We start from the raw sequence: 16,608 nt of genomic DNA on the forward strand, positions 1-16,608 counted from the left end.
TCTTTAGATACTTCATCATTTCTTTCTTATACATGGTGTTTTTATTATTCACTTCATTTTTGCAAAGCAGATTTGTATTTAGCAAGCAGGCTTTAACTGCACAAGTTGGCTTTTCTAAGTAAGTTTGTACGATTCCACTGTTCTCCCTTACCTAGTTGTAAATGCCAGTCTTCTCTAATGAAAACTTCTTATGTGAAGTGTTTTGTTATCTAACCCTATTATACCAAATGCCAATTCTTATTCTTAGCTACTTATCTGTGAGGGCTGTAGATGTTAACATATAATATACTTTGTTTAGGAAGAAAATTAATTTCCTACATGTCATTCTGGAAGATTCTATCTAATGGGATGCAACACAAGGCACATTAAAAGTAGGCCTGCTTCATGGGATATTGGAAGTTTTAAGACAGCAGGGTCCAGTTGTTACTTCTTTGTCACATAAAGTGGAATTATTTGCCTTTGTTCTTTTTTTTTTAAACTCTCTCCTTCTCTTTCTCCCACTCTCCTTCCCTCAAAAAAGAATCTTAGAGCTGGCTCTCCAAGAGTTTAGAAGACAACCGTTTCCCCTTTTGGAAGGGGCAGTTGTTAAGTTTGTGACTTGGCAGAGTGTTAAGCATTGACATAACCCGTTTTATACAAACTGTCAGCTAGAAAACTGAGGGACGTTCCTTACGAAACCGTGACAATGTACTGCCGTAACTTAATAAAAATTGCCCAAGTGACAGTGTGTCTGCTGAATGGATTTTCTTACACCATCTGGTTGTCATTGTAGTTTTTTTGTTGTTGCTTTCATTTGAAATGTGCTGATGATTTTGTTTTTATTCCGTAGCATTGAACAGATGGGTTGATTATTCTTTTCAGATATTAATAAGGCAGCGGAAAGAAGAAATATGAATACGGCTCCATCAAGACCCAGCCCCACACGAAGGTAAAGTACCCTGAAGCAGTGAGTTACCTTGGGAGAGTTGGGCTCTGGGGAGTTAAGCCCAACTTCGTACATCAAGGGTCTTTTCTTCCCCCCAACAAATCAGAAACGCTCAAGCAAACAATAAGAACATGAACCTTGTGTGAAAGGCCTTGCTGCTTTTTTTAAACATACATCAGGAGATGCAGAGAAGCTTTGTGTTTTCGGTGACAAACCCAGCAAGTTCAGCCTGCAACATGAGTTGCAGGCAATTGGAAGAGGATAAACCTCTCTGTCCCCAGCTCACGTGTCAATGGGAGCCTCCACAGCAGGAGGAGTGCCCCGGGGTCGTTGGTGTGTGCTTTGCTGCACTGCAGCGGGCATCAGAGATTCGACTCTTCATTCCACATGGCTGCCGGTCCAGATGTTAACCCAGGTTTATGGAAAGTGCTGCTTGAGAGATTGCTGCTGTGCCTGTGCTGCAGATCCCCTGTTTGCTCGCATGCTTGGGTTACTGTTCGAGGGGAAATAAAAAAGGGCAAAAAACACTCCAGCTCTCAAAAGTCTCCCTTTTTCTTAGTTTTTCTGGAAATAAAAGGCATTTCCCTAATATATTCTTTCTTCTAATATATACAAAAGAGGTTGTCCTGATGTATACCCTTGAGATATGCATTATATTGGCCCCTTCTCTCAAAGAAGGGTCTTAGTAATGTTGCCATTTACATCAAAGATACAGTCTCCAAACTAGCAGATGCAGTGTGTGCACTTTTGTGTGGATTGCAGGCAGATACGCTGTATTTCATATCTGGTGTCTCTTCATGGCCCAAATGAATACTCAGTATGGATTTTGCTTTTTCCTCTAAGTAAAAATACCAATTTTCCACAATAAACTATATACCTAAACTGTATACCATGATAGACTACGTTTCCTATAATGAACTGAACACTGCTGAGTACAATGAATCCTAGTCTGCAATGTACTAGGAGCTCCACAGGTCACCCGGGATATACCCAACTCACTTACACATAACATACAGCTGTCCTTTGAGACACCTATATTTTGTTACCCACTTATAGGAAAGAATGGCTGCTGTATGTTTGGTGTATATCGTCCCACTTCGATGTGAAGGATGGGTATTTTCTACGCTAGCGGGAATAGATTATACACGACTGCTCGGCAGAGTTCAAGCAGATTGTAGCAGCAAGGTGGTGGTTTCAGTTGGATTCTTTGAGCACTCTGCCAGTGCAGAGGAGTTGAATCTGACACCACAACTATAGCTACACTATAGCTGCCACGTGGATGCCCTGGCCCTCCATTAGTCTCACTGCAGAAGTGAGCATATACGTTGGCATTATGTCTGTTGTCTTTAACACCATAAGGGATGCCTGTAGCTTGCAGGTAAATACTGTGTTGGTTGATTTTGTGGGTACGTGTGAGCATCCTGAAGAACTTAAATGAATCCTGTAGAACTGCAGCAGTTCCGTATGATGTCTGCTGCCATTATGCTGCATCAGACCATACTGGAGATGTTAGGAAGTCCCATCTGTGCTCCTCATTGCCCCAGTAAACATGGACTACAGAGGGCTAAGAGTTTGCATCTAACTAACAGAAATATGGGGCTTCCATTGGAAGCTGTGGTTGCCAAGTGGCTTAAAAGGAGATAACAGTGTGTATCCACTTTCCAAGGAGCTCTGATTGTGTTTCTGGACTAGGTAGCTTACCAGAAGGAATATGAAATTGGTAACTATGTAGACCCTGACTCCACTAGTAAAATCCTCTCCACTCTTTCTTTTCCCCACAATACTTATAATCTCTAGATAATATCTGTGTGTTTTTTCAGGCAAAAAAAGAAAACAAACAGACCAAATAACAACAAAAAACCAAGGCACATTGCAAAATACAGAGTAGTAGATTTATGTCATCCTGTTAATGACACTTAACCAACTGCTTTTAATATTTCCAATTGATTATAGGTATTCAACAAACACTGGTAGTGTTGGGGAAATAACCATCTCCTCTGCTTGGAATCCAGTATAGCTATTGCCAGGACATTAAGTTAAAAAGATTAATTTCATCCCAACTTAAAATGCCACTCTGTAATTTCATCTGTAATGGAAAAAACAGCTGTATGCTTTTCTTCTTTTTTTAATAACATACAAACAACATTAGAGGGGGCCTTTTAAAACGTTCTCCCTACTAGATACATACATATGATCCTTTTAAAATCCCCCCTTCCTCAGTAACAGTTTCTAAAATGAGATTATTTGGGATATAGATAGGACAGTAGCTTCCTGCCTTTTTTTTTTTTTTTTTTTTTACAATCATTAGGAGGCACAGCTAGACTAATTCAATTTCCATCAAAAGTCAGTCTTCCCCCTTGGTGCTGTGTCCCTAACTGGGTTCCTCAGCATGTTATTTAACGTGATGAAGTGTCATACTGTCATGCTTATTAATAAAGTTCAAGGAAGAAAGATGTTCGCATTTAATAAAATCTATTCTGAGCCCCATCTCAAACCTGAGCAGAGAGTCCCAGTTTTTTACCTTTAAGAATAAAAATGTAAAAACTCTAAAGCCAGGGGTGCCCGGGCGGCTCAGTTGGTTAAGCGTCTGACCTTGGCTCAGGTCATGATCTCGCAATTGGTGATTTCGAGCCCTGTGTCGGACTGTGTGCTAACAGCTCAGAGCCTGGAGCCTGCTTCAGATTCTGTGTCTGCCCCTCTCTCTGCCCCTCCCATGCTCATGCTGTCTCTCTCAATAATAAATACACATTAAAAAACATTTTTTAATAAAAAAAGAAACTCTAAAGCCAGAAAAATTGAATATTCAAAACAGAATACTAACATTTTGATCATCGTACTGATCATGTATTGTCTCTTAAGGTGTACCAAGAGGGCAGAAATAAAATGGAATAAGTAGGCAAGATGGATGACTAGTGAGCCTGGAAGAATCTAATCGTTTCTTCAAGGGTGAACACTAGATACCACTCTTTGGGTGCATACTTCCAGTCAAAGCCTTGAAGTAATTCCAGTCTCTTGACAACAGCCAAACTACCTTCATTTGGCAACCCTAATCATTTGTGTGTCCCCTGCCATAGGGAATGCAATGTTTCGGGGGGGGGGGGGGAGCGTGTATTTGTGGTAAATATTTCCCTTAAGTTGTACTTTTATGTCTTCGGTGTTGCTACTTTTGATAAAATAGTTTCTAAGCATGCTGGCGAGACCTTCGTAACACCTTGTTTTGCTGGACGTTAACCTTGAGTGTCAAAACACCTCCGTATCTTTGGGAGTTTTCACAGGATTGTCACCTCTTCAAATGTCTCCGTAAGCCACAGTTCTGCTGGCATTGCTCTCTGTTCAGTAATGTGCCTCCCTGATGACTCCAGCTGTCAGTGTGTAGTTCTAACAGTATTGGTCCAGCCAAGCACAGAATGGCTGCATCAGGGATCCCTGCTCCGGATCAAATTTCGGCCTGAAGTCTCATCATTTAGCCCTTGGACCGCCTCATTGGACTCTTGAGCACTTTGCTTAGTTACCACGTAAGTTGTCTAGCTTTGGTACTAGGCGCTGGCCTTTACCACCTTTAAAGACTGGACCGTGATTCTGACTCTACCTCAGATGTTCTCCGTTTCTATCTTCAGCTCAACACCCTGGCAATCCAGGTCTTGGGAGCATACCCCGACACAGATGTGACCTCCAAATGAGACGCCGTATTTCCTAAATCTTCCTGCCTGGCGTAAAAAAGAGCAAATAGAACCAATTTGTGTACATCAAAAGCTCTGCAGAGAATTTTTCCCACGTATTTGTTAAGGATGTTAGGCCTGGTGCCTCTTTGGTGAAGGTGGTCCAAGATCAGTTCCTCAGAAATACCCTAGCTGTAGACAGTTTTCTTATGTGGCCCAAGGTGATTTCTGCATATCCATGGCGCTGATTCCTCTGATGACCACTGCTCTTGGGTATGAGACAGCGCTAGCTCTAGGTGAGCCTCACAAGTTAAGATACCAGGCACTAACACTTAAAGAACAGCCGTCGATTCTCAGAGCAAGTGCCACCTCCGCCGACAGAAAAGTCACATTTGTGCTTGAGAAAATCACCAGTGTGCTTCCTAGGGAGAAGCGTGGACACTTAACAAAATTCGGATCTGTGAGGTGTGATACCTCATTGCACCCCATATCCTGCTGTCACCTAATGGCAAAATTCCACACAAGTCTGTTGTCTCCGTTTCTCAGTAGCACGGAGCCATCGTGGTGGGGGATCGACATCACACAACAGCCAGCCATTTAGATCATGATATTTGTGGACAGTATCTGTGACAGAACAGAAGTACCAAGAGCTATTGGAGAATTTTTTTTCAGGAGTAAACAAAAAACTGGCCCTCCCAAGGAAAATATTCCATTGAACAGAAAGGCGGAACAGAGATGCCAACAAAAAAGGACCGAGGTCTTTCTCCGGAATGTTCTGTGGAGCCAAGGACAAAGAACACCATCCTGGGCTTGAGGTTTCATTCTCTGGAGGAAGAAAAGCTCAAAGTCCATCGTGCTCTTCCAAGATGGTCATTTGTCGTTCTTACTCTGTAGGCTCTCAAACGCCTAGTGCTCTGCGCACCTCTTTAGTCCCCAGGAAGAGAAGCACTTCTACCAGAAGCGCATCACTTGCCACCTGAGCCATGGCTTTTCCCTTCACCCACCCTTCCCTTCCCTGTCACGTGTTTCCAAATGATATGACGATATTTCTCTCAAGGCAAAGAGCACTTGGCTTTTTTTCCCAGCTGAATAGATGAGAAATTTATAACAGTTTTAGTAGTGTTTGTCATCTGCCTTCAGTTTGTGGACTCCAGTGCTGAAATTTCTCTAACTGGTTCAGTTTAAAGTTTCGGTTTCATTTTAGCCTCTAGTGACCTGGTACCTAAGGGTACACTGCATTTGGTCTAAGTAAAACACCTCTGGTGCCATGGGATGAGATTGAGCCTTATTGGGCTCCAGAAACTTGATTTTAACCCACTTGTTATCTAAGGTCACGCATCTTGTTCAGGGGCTTCGTCCTTGCGGCACTCTGAATCCTGCACGCTGTACCTCCCTTTTGTTAGCTGGTTCTTGTTTTGAGAAAGATGTTGGGGCCAGCAGCAGAAGCCCTTTTGTTCTGGGGAATTCTTGATTTGGGTCCTACAGTGACCCTAAAAGGTTTTTTGTTTTTGTCTCCAGAAGAACAGCTTCTGCCATACTGCTCATCTTTTGGAGAAAGGAGAAAAGCTTTGCCTTTTCATTTTAGAGAATTGTTATCTTCTCTGTTCCTACTTCCACCATTCCTTTGGTTCTTTCCACCTTGTGAATATCATCTTTTCTACATTTTACCCAGAAGGCAATTGAGGGGGAATTAGTAGTTTTGTTGCACGTGGACTTTAGATTCATTGAGGGAAAGGGAGTGCTTTCCTTCTCACACTGGAAGCGTGAGCCGAGACTTTGGGAATCTCGGGTTATGGTCAACCTCCAGGGATGGACTCTGACAGGTAAGTAAGGCACTTCAGTGGATTCAAAAGAAGGAGAGTGATACGGCCTTTATAGTTATCCTAAGGCTGTGATAATGTGCTGTGACTCGGTGTTCTTATCCATATCCCCACCCCTCATTTCCAACACCCAGAGGCTGTGTGTGTGTGTGGTCTGTGGTCTGTCAGGTTCATGATCTCTCTCATCCCTGATTGCCAAGAACACTTGAAATCTGATTCTACCTCTAATGACTGCTTCCAACTGCTCCCCAAGGCAGGTTTATCTACCGATCATTAATCCAAAAATACTTAATGGTTGTCCCTTCCCATAGAATCTTGAGTGTTTGCCCACATTATATACTCTAGCAGATGTTATACATGTGAGGAAGATTATATGACCTAATAAGAAAAACCAGAGTAAGAATCTTGGTCAGTCTGCACTTTAATAGGAAAACTGCTTAGTACCTCATTTAAATTCCCTGGTCTCCCATATGTTTGCTCCCACAAATCAGGAGTACTTGTGAGCCTTAAAATGTATGACAAGGACTTTTCATAGATGCAAAATTGGCATTTAAATTGGTTTTGCTGTGCCCTTGTGGATGAAGTGGAACTGAGGCTCTCTACCAAGCTGATGGCAAGGCATCATGATGGCTGCCTAGTAATGTGTAATCATGATAGATGATGGAAGTATAAACGAAACAGGATGCCTGCTCATGAGAGGCTTATAGTTCAGTTGGAAAATTCAATTCATTAAACACTGAGCTCCGTGCTGTCGTCCTAGGGATCCAAAGACATCAAAAGAGCTTAGTCTTTAATAGCAAAGCCATGTAAACATAATTACAGAACGGTGTGATAAGTGCAGCGACAGAAATATGTACAGGAGCAAGGTTCATTGCACATAGTCATGGAGCATTCGCTGCATATGCCAGACATTATAAACCTACATAGTGGCTTTATAGTGGAGAGTCACACTGACAGTCCTTGTCCTCATGGACTCACAGTCTGACAGCAGACATTAAACAAGTAAATAGATGTGTCAAATTGTGATAAGTGACAAAAACAGTGCTATGAGAAAACATGGCCAGGATTTAAGGGCAGAAAGTAAACTTTTAGACTGTTAGAATCAGGGGTAAGAAACATTCATTGTGCTGAGACATAGAGAATGAGTGCAGATCTGTTTTTGCCGCTCAAGTAGAAGCATCAGGAAAAGCCTTGGCTAGTTCTAGCTGAAAGGCCAATGTGGCAAGATAATGGTGAACTTGGGAGGGGAGGGGACAAGATTGGAGAAAACAGCCAAGACCATGCAGCACCTGCCCAGCCTTAGTAGAGATTTTGGATTGAATTCTGAACACTGTGGGAAACCAGTAAAAGGTTTTATGTATTTGAAAGATCACCCTAGAATACTCTGGAAAAAAGATTAGAAAAAGAGGCAAGAGCAGAAATGGGGAAATCTTTCCCCACTTTAGAAGTCTCTTGCTTTGTTAGGGAAAGATCATTATGAGTTGGCCTTTAGTGGTATTAATGAAGGTAAAGAAATGGGCAGAATTGATAATTTCAGAAAAAGAATGGACAGAATTTGAAAATATGATTGGAAAGCAGTTGGGACTTTGGAAGAGATGACATTCAGTTTCCTAGCTTGAGCAACAGTGTAGGTAGATGTGGCATTTATCGAGATGGAAAGGACTGGAGGAGGAACATATTTGTTGGGGAAGTTCAAGAGTTTAGGGCAGATTTTATGGAGGAGGTAATCCTTAAAGTAGGTCAAACAAGAAGACATTGTTGTAAAAACGTAACTATATCAAGATGAGTAATAGAAATAGTAAGTGTTCTAAGCATTGAGCAGCCAGAAAGATCAGCAGTTACTAGGGAGATTAGAGAAGATTTCTTGGACGATTTGAGACATGAATTTGCCTGTGAGGATTGGATGATACTTGCATTAAGTGCAAGAAAAATATTCCAAGTTGAAAAATCATATGAACAGAAATCCTGAAGCAGATAAGAATCATATGAGTTAAGTCATAAGAACAGACCTGAGGGGGTTGAATCAGGAAATGGGGGAGGGATAATAGTTGGAAAGTCCAGATTTGTTATGGAGGGGTACACAGAAATGTGATCGTCAAGCCGTGATTGGCAACAGGTGGAAATTTGGATGGTTAATCTGATATTTATGTGTAGAATGAATTGAAATCTGGAAGATTGGTTTTTGGTTTGTGTTTTGGAAACTTGTTGGTACCGAGCATAAAAATAAGGGTTTGGATTGATGAATCCAGGGGGAATGAAAAGGAAAAATGAACAGGATTCAGGTGACTTAATGGGGATAGGAAAGAAAGAATCAACGTTAATTTTCAAAAACTTAAACCTTGGTAACTAGGAAGAATGAATCTCGGCAGAAGTGAAAAAGTCGGGAATGGGACTGAGTAAGAAATGGGTTGAATAAGAAGTTTAATTTTAGATAGGTTGAGTTTCCAGTGGAGTGGAATGTCTCATGAAGAATATTGAATGAGATCAGCACAAATATGTCTGTGACTTCAAACACTGTTTAAAAAGAGGGGAGGGAACTGGGTTCTGCATTAAACTCAGATTAAGAGAGACCACTACTCAATAACTATGTTGACAGAAGCTGAGTGTTCTTCTACTTTACTGTGTGTGTATCATATTGTACTTTTTCTTTTTTCCCTTAATTTGATTATCGTACTATATATTTTAAGTGAAGTTTTCTGTACTTCAGGGACAACTACTTTGATCACTGTTCCTTTGTATGAGATTGTGCATTTGCTCCTTTTTTCTTCATGAGTCTTGGCCCTTACTGTGTCCCTCCAACTTTCCCCCCCTTTTAAAATCTCTTTCAAACAAGTCTGGTTGGAAAAAACAGGTTCTAAGGGAAAGATGCTTTCACTCTGAAAACCTGTGGAGATGATAACATGGTGTAAGGAATACCGAACTACTCCCTGAAACCTGACAAATACTATGACCGCAGTCAAGACATTTGGCTTTGGGTCATACATTCTTCCTCTGATGTCCTAATCTTTTGAAATCCTGGAACCTACTAGTCTTTATTCGCTGATGAGATGGGTGACTGTCTTTAAAGTTGTAGTCATGTTCTCACTGTTTGGCTGCTGTGTTTTAGAGAAAAATGCTTGGAAAGGGTGGGGGCTTCCTCCATTAAAGAGCTGAAGGGTTGGCTACCTTCAATTTCTTTGTCTTAGCTTCTTCTTGCTACCTCCCACAGAGATCCATATGGCTTTGGAGATGGTCGAGATACAAGACGTGATCGATCCCCAATTCGAGGAAGTCCAAGGAGAGAGCCCAGGGATGGCAGAAATGGCCGGGATGCCCGGGATAGCAGAGCCATTCGAGACCCCCGAGACTTGCGGGACCACAGAGATAGCAGAGACATTCGGGATCACAGAGACAGCAGAAGTATGCGTGATGCTCGGGACATGAGGGACCTTAGAGACTTTCGTGATCTAAGAGACTCTAGGGATTTTCGGGATCACCGGGACCCCATGTATGACAGATACAGAGATATGAGAGACTCCCGAGAGCCCATGTACAGGTACATATTCAGCCATCCGCGTAGATCTTTGTTGGGGTTTTTTTGTAACAGTCTTTTTTTGTGGGTGTTTTGCTGAACTAATTGGAAACTCTGTAAAGACAGTGACTTTATCAGCCTTAGGTTTCCAGTGTCTAGCAAGTGGCAGATGTGCTCCTCAATAAATATTTGCTGAATGTGTGAATGTTCAATGAATTATGCTTAGTGAATGAATCTGGATCTCTCCCTGTAGCCTATGAAAGGTAGTATTGTGCAAATGGACAAAAAAGATGGAGTGCAAATTGTTTTGGCAATGCAAAAACACAGGGAAGACACACACGTAGCCAGTAAGTCTGTGAAAAGACTCTCCGCATCATTAGTCAACAGGGAAGTGCAAATTAAAGCCACAATGAGATACCACCTCATACCTACTAGGACGGCTATGATGATTTAGTAAGGAAAACAACAAAAGAAAAGAACAAGCACTGGCGAGGTGTAGAGACTAGAAGCCTCAAACATTGTTGGTCGGAATGTAAAATAGTATGGCCGCTGTAGAGAGCAGTTGGCAGGCGGTTCCTTAAAAAATTAAATGCAGTAGAATTGCTCTGACCCATCAATTTCACTCTGGGGTGTGTACCCAGAAGACTTGAAAAGAGGGACTCAAACAGATACTTGCATGTAAATGTGCAGAGCAGCACTCTCCACAGTGGCTGGGAGATGGACAAAACCCGAAAGTCTGTCAAAAGGTGAATGAATTAAAAAATGTGATATATCCATACAGTGGAATATTATTCAGCCATAAAATGGAAGGTAATTCTGACACCTGCTGCAACAGGGATGGACCTTGAAAACATGCTAAATGAAGTAATCCAGACAGACACAAAAGAACAAATAATGTGTGATTCCACTTACATGAAATATCTAGAGAAGACAAATTCACAGAGACAGAAAATAGATTAGAGGTTATAGGGATGGGAAGTGAAGAGTTACTGCTTAATGAGTGTTCTGCTCAGGGTGATGAGAAATTTATGTATAGATTTATATGAAATATTTGTATTTTTGTATGTATTTTAAATAACAATTTTTTAAGAAGCACAGGCAGGGGGGATGGGAGTCCTCAAAATTAATATCAGTCATTACTATTAGTTATTTTGCATTTACTTTAAGCCAGAAACTATTGTGAGAGCTTTCTGTACATCCTCCCAGTCATTTTGCAAGGCAGGTTAAGAGTCACAGCCACCGAACTGATAAGCAGTGAATCTCGTTTGTCTAATCCCAGAGTCCACTGCCTTACTGTGCTGTTTCCTCACAGGGACTGGGTCTTGAAGAATTCTCTGTATCTGAGTTTTGCAGGATAAGTGAGTTTTAACTTTGTGCAAATTTCTCCCACTTTTCAGGAGAGAAAGCTCTTATGACCGATACCTGCGAATGGATGACTATTGCAGGAGGAAGGACGACCCTTACTTTGACCGTTACAGAGATAGCTTTGATGGACGAGGCCCTCCAGGCCCAGAAAGTCAGTCTCGTGCAAAAGGTAAAATAGCAGTTTATTTGTTACTGATAGAACACTTTACAAATAACCAACTGGAAAGGGACTAACGACTTGGCTAAGCAATCCACAAAAAGAAGAAATACAGATAGCCTATTAGTATGTAGGGAACATTTAGCTTGAAAATAATTTGTAAAATGCAAGATTACTATCATCTTCTTTAGTCATGTAACAAGAAGTAAATACAAAATTGTAGCAATAAGAAATGAACAAAAGATTACAGCTGGAGAGGGTTAATAAATGCTTGCTTTTTGCCTGTTAACCAAATAACTACAACTGTCTGCACTCTGTGCGGCATGTGATGTGGGGTTTTTTTGTTTTATATGTAATTTTTACCTAATAGCGTCTCTTTTTTAGATAAAGACAAAATGTTTTTTCAAAGCCTGATTATTCTCAATACATCCTTAAAGATCTCGTAATTGTTTTGTAGTTGAAATAAGAGCCTCATTTTTAATTTGTAATAAAACTTTACCACGTGATTTTTTTTTTTCCGGAACAAATTAACAAATACCTGTCAATGAGAGTCTTAAATAGTTGTCCCCAAAATGCAAATTAGAATAGTAATGGAATACTATCTTTTACCTGTCAAGTTGGCAGGAATGTTTAAAAGTGACAACACTCAATGTTGACCAAGATGCAGAGAATTAGCACTAGGTAATCTACCCCTGTGAAGGGATAAGTTAACAGCCTTTAGAGGGCAGTTTGGCAGTATGCAGCAGATGATGCATTTAAGTGACCATGCCCTCTAATCCAGCCATTCCATTTCAATGAATTTATAGTAATAAAAAATAATAATACTGGCTATTTTTAGGAGGTAGTCCAGAAGAGTAACTCAGACAGAGTATATGTATATTACGACCTTGGCCTACATACTTGTAGGATTTAAAGTAAGGTCTGTGGCTTATTTTTATAGAAAGGCACAGTCCATATTTCAGTTTTCCTTGTCGGTGTCTTACAGAACGTTTGAAACGTGAGGAACGGCGTAGAGAAGAGCTTTATCGTCAGTATTTTGAGGAAATCCAGAGACGCTTTGATGCTGAGAGGCCTGTTGATTGTTCTGTGATTGTGGTCAACAAGCAGACTAAGTAAGAATCCTTCGGTTATTTCTCCTGAGTAAGGAGAATGGTCAGAAGAGAAATGAAGACTTCCTTTGGCAGCCGTACCCACTGAACTTGGGCTGTGGGTTCTAGCATTGCTCTCCTACATTGAGCCAGAGTTCTGTCAGTTGTGGCTTGACAGAAAACCCATTGCAAACTGGCTCACGCCCCAAAGGGAAATTTTTAGTTTGCCTGACTGGGAATATCAGGTATGGCCACATCCAGTGACAAACCACGTCATCAAGACTTGGTCCCTGTATTACCCTCGTTCTCACGCAAGCTTTCTACTGGAAAAGGCAGAATGGCACTAACCCTATACATCTGTCTCAGCAAAAGCCTCTGTTTCCCAGTGCTTCCATTTAAAGGCCTGGAATTGTTTCTCATTGGACTGACCTGGCTCACTGTCCCATCCTTGAACCAGCGGTGCTAAGATTCCCGATTAGCCAGGGCTGGGTCATGTGCCCCATTCCTAGAGCTACAGGTGGAATTAGGCTTGTGGAATCATGTGGACTGAGTAGGAGAAGGGTGCTTTCCCAAAGGAAAACTGAAGAGGGAATATATGTTGGTCATGCGAAGCAATAGATGCCCCCTTCATGGAGCCACCCCGAATCCCCACCACTTCGGGAGGCACGTGTCTCTGCACTGGCCTCCCAGGCCTTCTTTATGAAGTGCTGTGATCTTGCAGAACTGTCAGGAAACCGTTCTAGCCAATCCAGAGTTCACAGTACCTCTTTGCTTGCCTCTTTTTCACATTGTTTCCTGAAGAGACCGAGCAGAGAGGCACAGGGGAGCGTAGCAGCTTGCAGGCTTGGCACTGGCTATGTTCCCTTTCCCCAGGTGGTTAGTAAATAACTTCATGTGTTTTCAAGCAGTTTGAGGTTAAAGAGCTAATTTCAAGGCAGAGACTAGGGAAATAGGTGTCGAGACACCAAGCAGCAGGCAGAGTTCCCAGGCTCTGGGCTGCCTTGTTTAGAGATAGATGCCACTTTTAACTGTGGATAGCTTTTTTTTTTTTTTTTCTTGACACAGGATAATAGCTGTTATTTTCTAAGCACCTACTCTGCTATCCCTTGCTAGGCGATTTACTTAAATTATTTTTAATCTTCACAGTCATCACGTTACATGTGTGTTCATTCAGCTCATCTCTTACATGTATGGCGAAGCTAGGTACTGGGATGCAAGTATATAGGGCCCCTTCCTGTGGTGGAGCTTACACCCTAGCTGGGCAGATGACAACAAAAATGGGGGTATTGGTGATGAGCCCTATGAGAAGAAATATATCAAGGATCTAATTTAGATTGGAGAGAAGGTCAAGGGAATGACATGAGTGGAGCCATATTCCTGTTTTGTTGGTAAAGAAACAAGTTTGTAAGAGGTTGAAGGATTTGCTTAAATCCTCACAATTTTGTAAGTAAATGATAAGGTTGGGATCCAGACTCCTCCTAGCGTTAAAGCCCATGCTTTTTCCACTCTGTTGTGCAGCACCCCAGAGACAGGTACATGCCTCAAGTCTTGGGCAGCAGGATGGTGTTTAAGGAAAGACCACTGCTCTGCAGGATCAAGAAAAAGACCTGGGTACTAAGGACTGTGCTGTTGGTAGCTTAATATGTGACCATTCTGAGCTAGGCATAACCATTCTGAACTCTGGTGTAAGGAATGGAATTGGTCTAGATTCGTGGAGCCTGAAGAGGGCACTAGGGAGACATGGGATGTGCTAAGATTTGAACTCTCCATAGGAGCACACACTGCTGGCTGAGGTGCAACAGTATACAGATTGGGAGCTGGTCAGGGAGTGCTCACTTGGATCCTGTTTGTTCCTACAGAGATTATGCTGAATCTGTGGGGCGAAAGGTACGAGACCTAGGCATGGTAGTGGACTTGATCTTCCTCAACACAGAGGTGTCACTGTCACAAGCCTTGGAGGATGTTAGCAGGGGAGGGTCTCCTTTTGCTATCGTCATCACCCAGCAACACCAGATTCACCGCTCGTGCACAGTCAACATCATGTTCGGAACCCCACAAGGTACGGAGGCCCAAGTGGGTTAGAATTCCAGAGATAGTCACTAGTCCATTAATTCTTTGATGCCCTACTGAGAAGAAGCAGGTTTGGGGCAAATGACTCGTATGTCAGCTCAAAGATGGTGGGTCCCTTTTATAAGCACACTGGAGGAGACTTGCATAGTCACTTACTCGTCTGATATTCTTTCAGTGGATGCAGTTCTGGGTCTGCTATATGGAAAACATTATATTTAGCTCTCAGGTATACATAGCGGGATGCTGGTAAATGTGTAACCACTAGTTCTGGGAAGGGGGCAGGAGGCATTGTGGTTCACAGCATTTGCTGATGGTGTAAATGCTCCCCCTGTGTGTCTTGTTTCAAGCCACCAACATGCAGTCACTTCAGGGATGGTTGGGAAGAGACATGCACCATCAGCTCTCACCATTGAGAGCAGGTGCTGGCACACCTCTGGCAGATGTGCACCGCATGGAGCGTGCTAGAACCCTTGGCTTTCATTAGACTTTGTAATAAGGGACTGAGGACACGACAGGCGACGGGACAGTCTGCAAGTGTGCTAGAGAAGTAGAGGGGGCAGGAGAGCAGGGAGGAGGCCCAGGAAGTCCTTGAAGCCCTTCCCTGAAGATGCTTTTAGTACATCGCACTCAGGATGTTAGGACTCAGCCAATCGATGGCCCTGGCCATTGCTCTTCCAGCCCAGGCTGGACTTTGCCCTTTTTCCACCACATCGGAATCTCTTTGCCTGACTTGTTACCCATAACCATAAAATACATAGGGCTCTCACTAGGTCATTTGTGTCTCTGAGCAGTAGTTCTCAAGATGTGTGAGGGCATTTCTGTGACGTTCTGAGGCTTCTCACCACCCTGTAGGTCACGTTGCCCATGGGTAAGGAGAGGAGGTTATTTAGGGTCATATTTGATCTTAATGCATGACCTTTGAACTGATGAATTCAGAAACAGTAGGCCAGCTCTATCCTGAGTGTCACAGTAGAGAGCCAGACTTTACAGAAGAGCTTTTTGGCCCCCTGCAGCCTGCCTCCCGTGGTTATTCCCCATGTGGTCTTTTTGAATCTGTGGGAGACTGTCATGTTTCTTTGGTTTTTACTACAAGTCTGTGATCTAGGAATTCCCCCGAAGAACCAGCTCTGTGAAAGGTGTGTGTGTTCCCCACCAAAGAAGTCTATTCACCTGTCTTTCCAGCCTTCGTCTCCCCCACTCTGCTCTGCATCGTAAGGCTTTTTGTCAGCAGAATGGTTTTCTTGCTGGTTCGAGGTTAGAAAAGGCTTGGTAGAGTCCAGAAGTTGGGCACTCACAACTGTCATGGGAGAAAATAACTCCTGTCATTCTCTCCTGCAGAGCATCGCAACATGCCCCAGGCAGACGCCATGGTGCTGGTAGCCAGAAATTATGAGCGCTATAAGAATGAGTGCCGGGAGAAGGAGCGAGAGGAGATTGCCAGACAGGCAGCCAAGATGGCAGATGAAGCCATCCTGCAGGAAAGGGAGCGCGGGGGCCCCGAGGAGGGAGTGCGCGGGGGACACCCTCCAGCCATCCAAAGCCTCATCAACCTACTGGCAGACAACAGGTACCTCACTGCCGAGGAGACTGACAAGATCATCAACTATCTGCGAGAGCGGAAGGAGCGCCTTATGAGGAGCAGCACCGACTCTCTGCCTGGTGAGCTACGTGGCAGGGCCGAGGTGAAGTTCTGACTCTGCATTTCTCTAACCCCCAGGCTCTGTGGGGAGGGTGGCAGGCCCGAGCTCTTTGGGGCGGGTAAGGGGAATGAGCCCGTCCCCTGGGTTCTCCCACGGGCCATCCTTGCTGATGTAATGATAACTTAACATGTGGGTACTGAATTCCAGTCCCTGTAGCTAATGTGGCGATGGGTGGGCTAAGATTGCCAGCTACCTGGTCACCGAGATGGATGCCCTTTGTTCCTTTAAGTAGTCCTCTGGGGCACCTAGGCTGTTTTCTGGAGATAGCATATACCATGAAGTAGCTCCTTTGGGAAATTGATGTTATAAATCT

General features: G+C 43.0%; 1 protein-coding gene across 3 annotated transcripts in view; it reads left to right on the plus strand.

The window, feature by feature from the left end:
* NCOA5 (nuclear receptor coactivator 5) overlaps nucleotides 1–16,608 on the plus strand; it is a 30,654-nt gene that overhangs the window by 11,865 nt on the left and 2,181 nt on the right. Inside the window, exons 2-7 of one of the 3 annotated variants that reach the window (XM_027070239.2) lie at nucleotides 862–928; nucleotides 9,613–9,939; nucleotides 11,313–11,449; nucleotides 12,423–12,549; nucleotides 14,385–14,584; nucleotides 15,934–16,254. In XM_027070239.2, coding sequence (XP_026926040.1) covers nucleotides 891–928; nucleotides 9,613–9,939; nucleotides 11,313–11,449; nucleotides 12,423–12,549; nucleotides 14,385–14,584; nucleotides 15,934–16,254 — 1,150 coding nt within the window. In that variant the 5' untranslated portion in view covers nucleotides 862–890. Of the gene's footprint in view, nucleotides 1–861; nucleotides 929–9,612; nucleotides 9,940–11,312; nucleotides 11,450–12,422; nucleotides 12,550–14,384; nucleotides 14,585–15,933; nucleotides 16,278–16,608 lie in introns of all 3 variants that reach the window. The other 2 variants (XM_027070241.2, XM_027070240.2) reach the window with 2 other exon arrangements.

This window comes from Acinonyx jubatus, chromosome A3 (genome assembly GCF_027475565.1).
Source record: "Acinonyx jubatus isolate Ajub_Pintada_27869175 chromosome A3, VMU_Ajub_asm_v1.0, whole genome shotgun sequence".
Lineage (NCBI taxonomy): Eukaryota > Metazoa > Chordata > Mammalia > Carnivora > Felidae > Acinonyx > Acinonyx jubatus.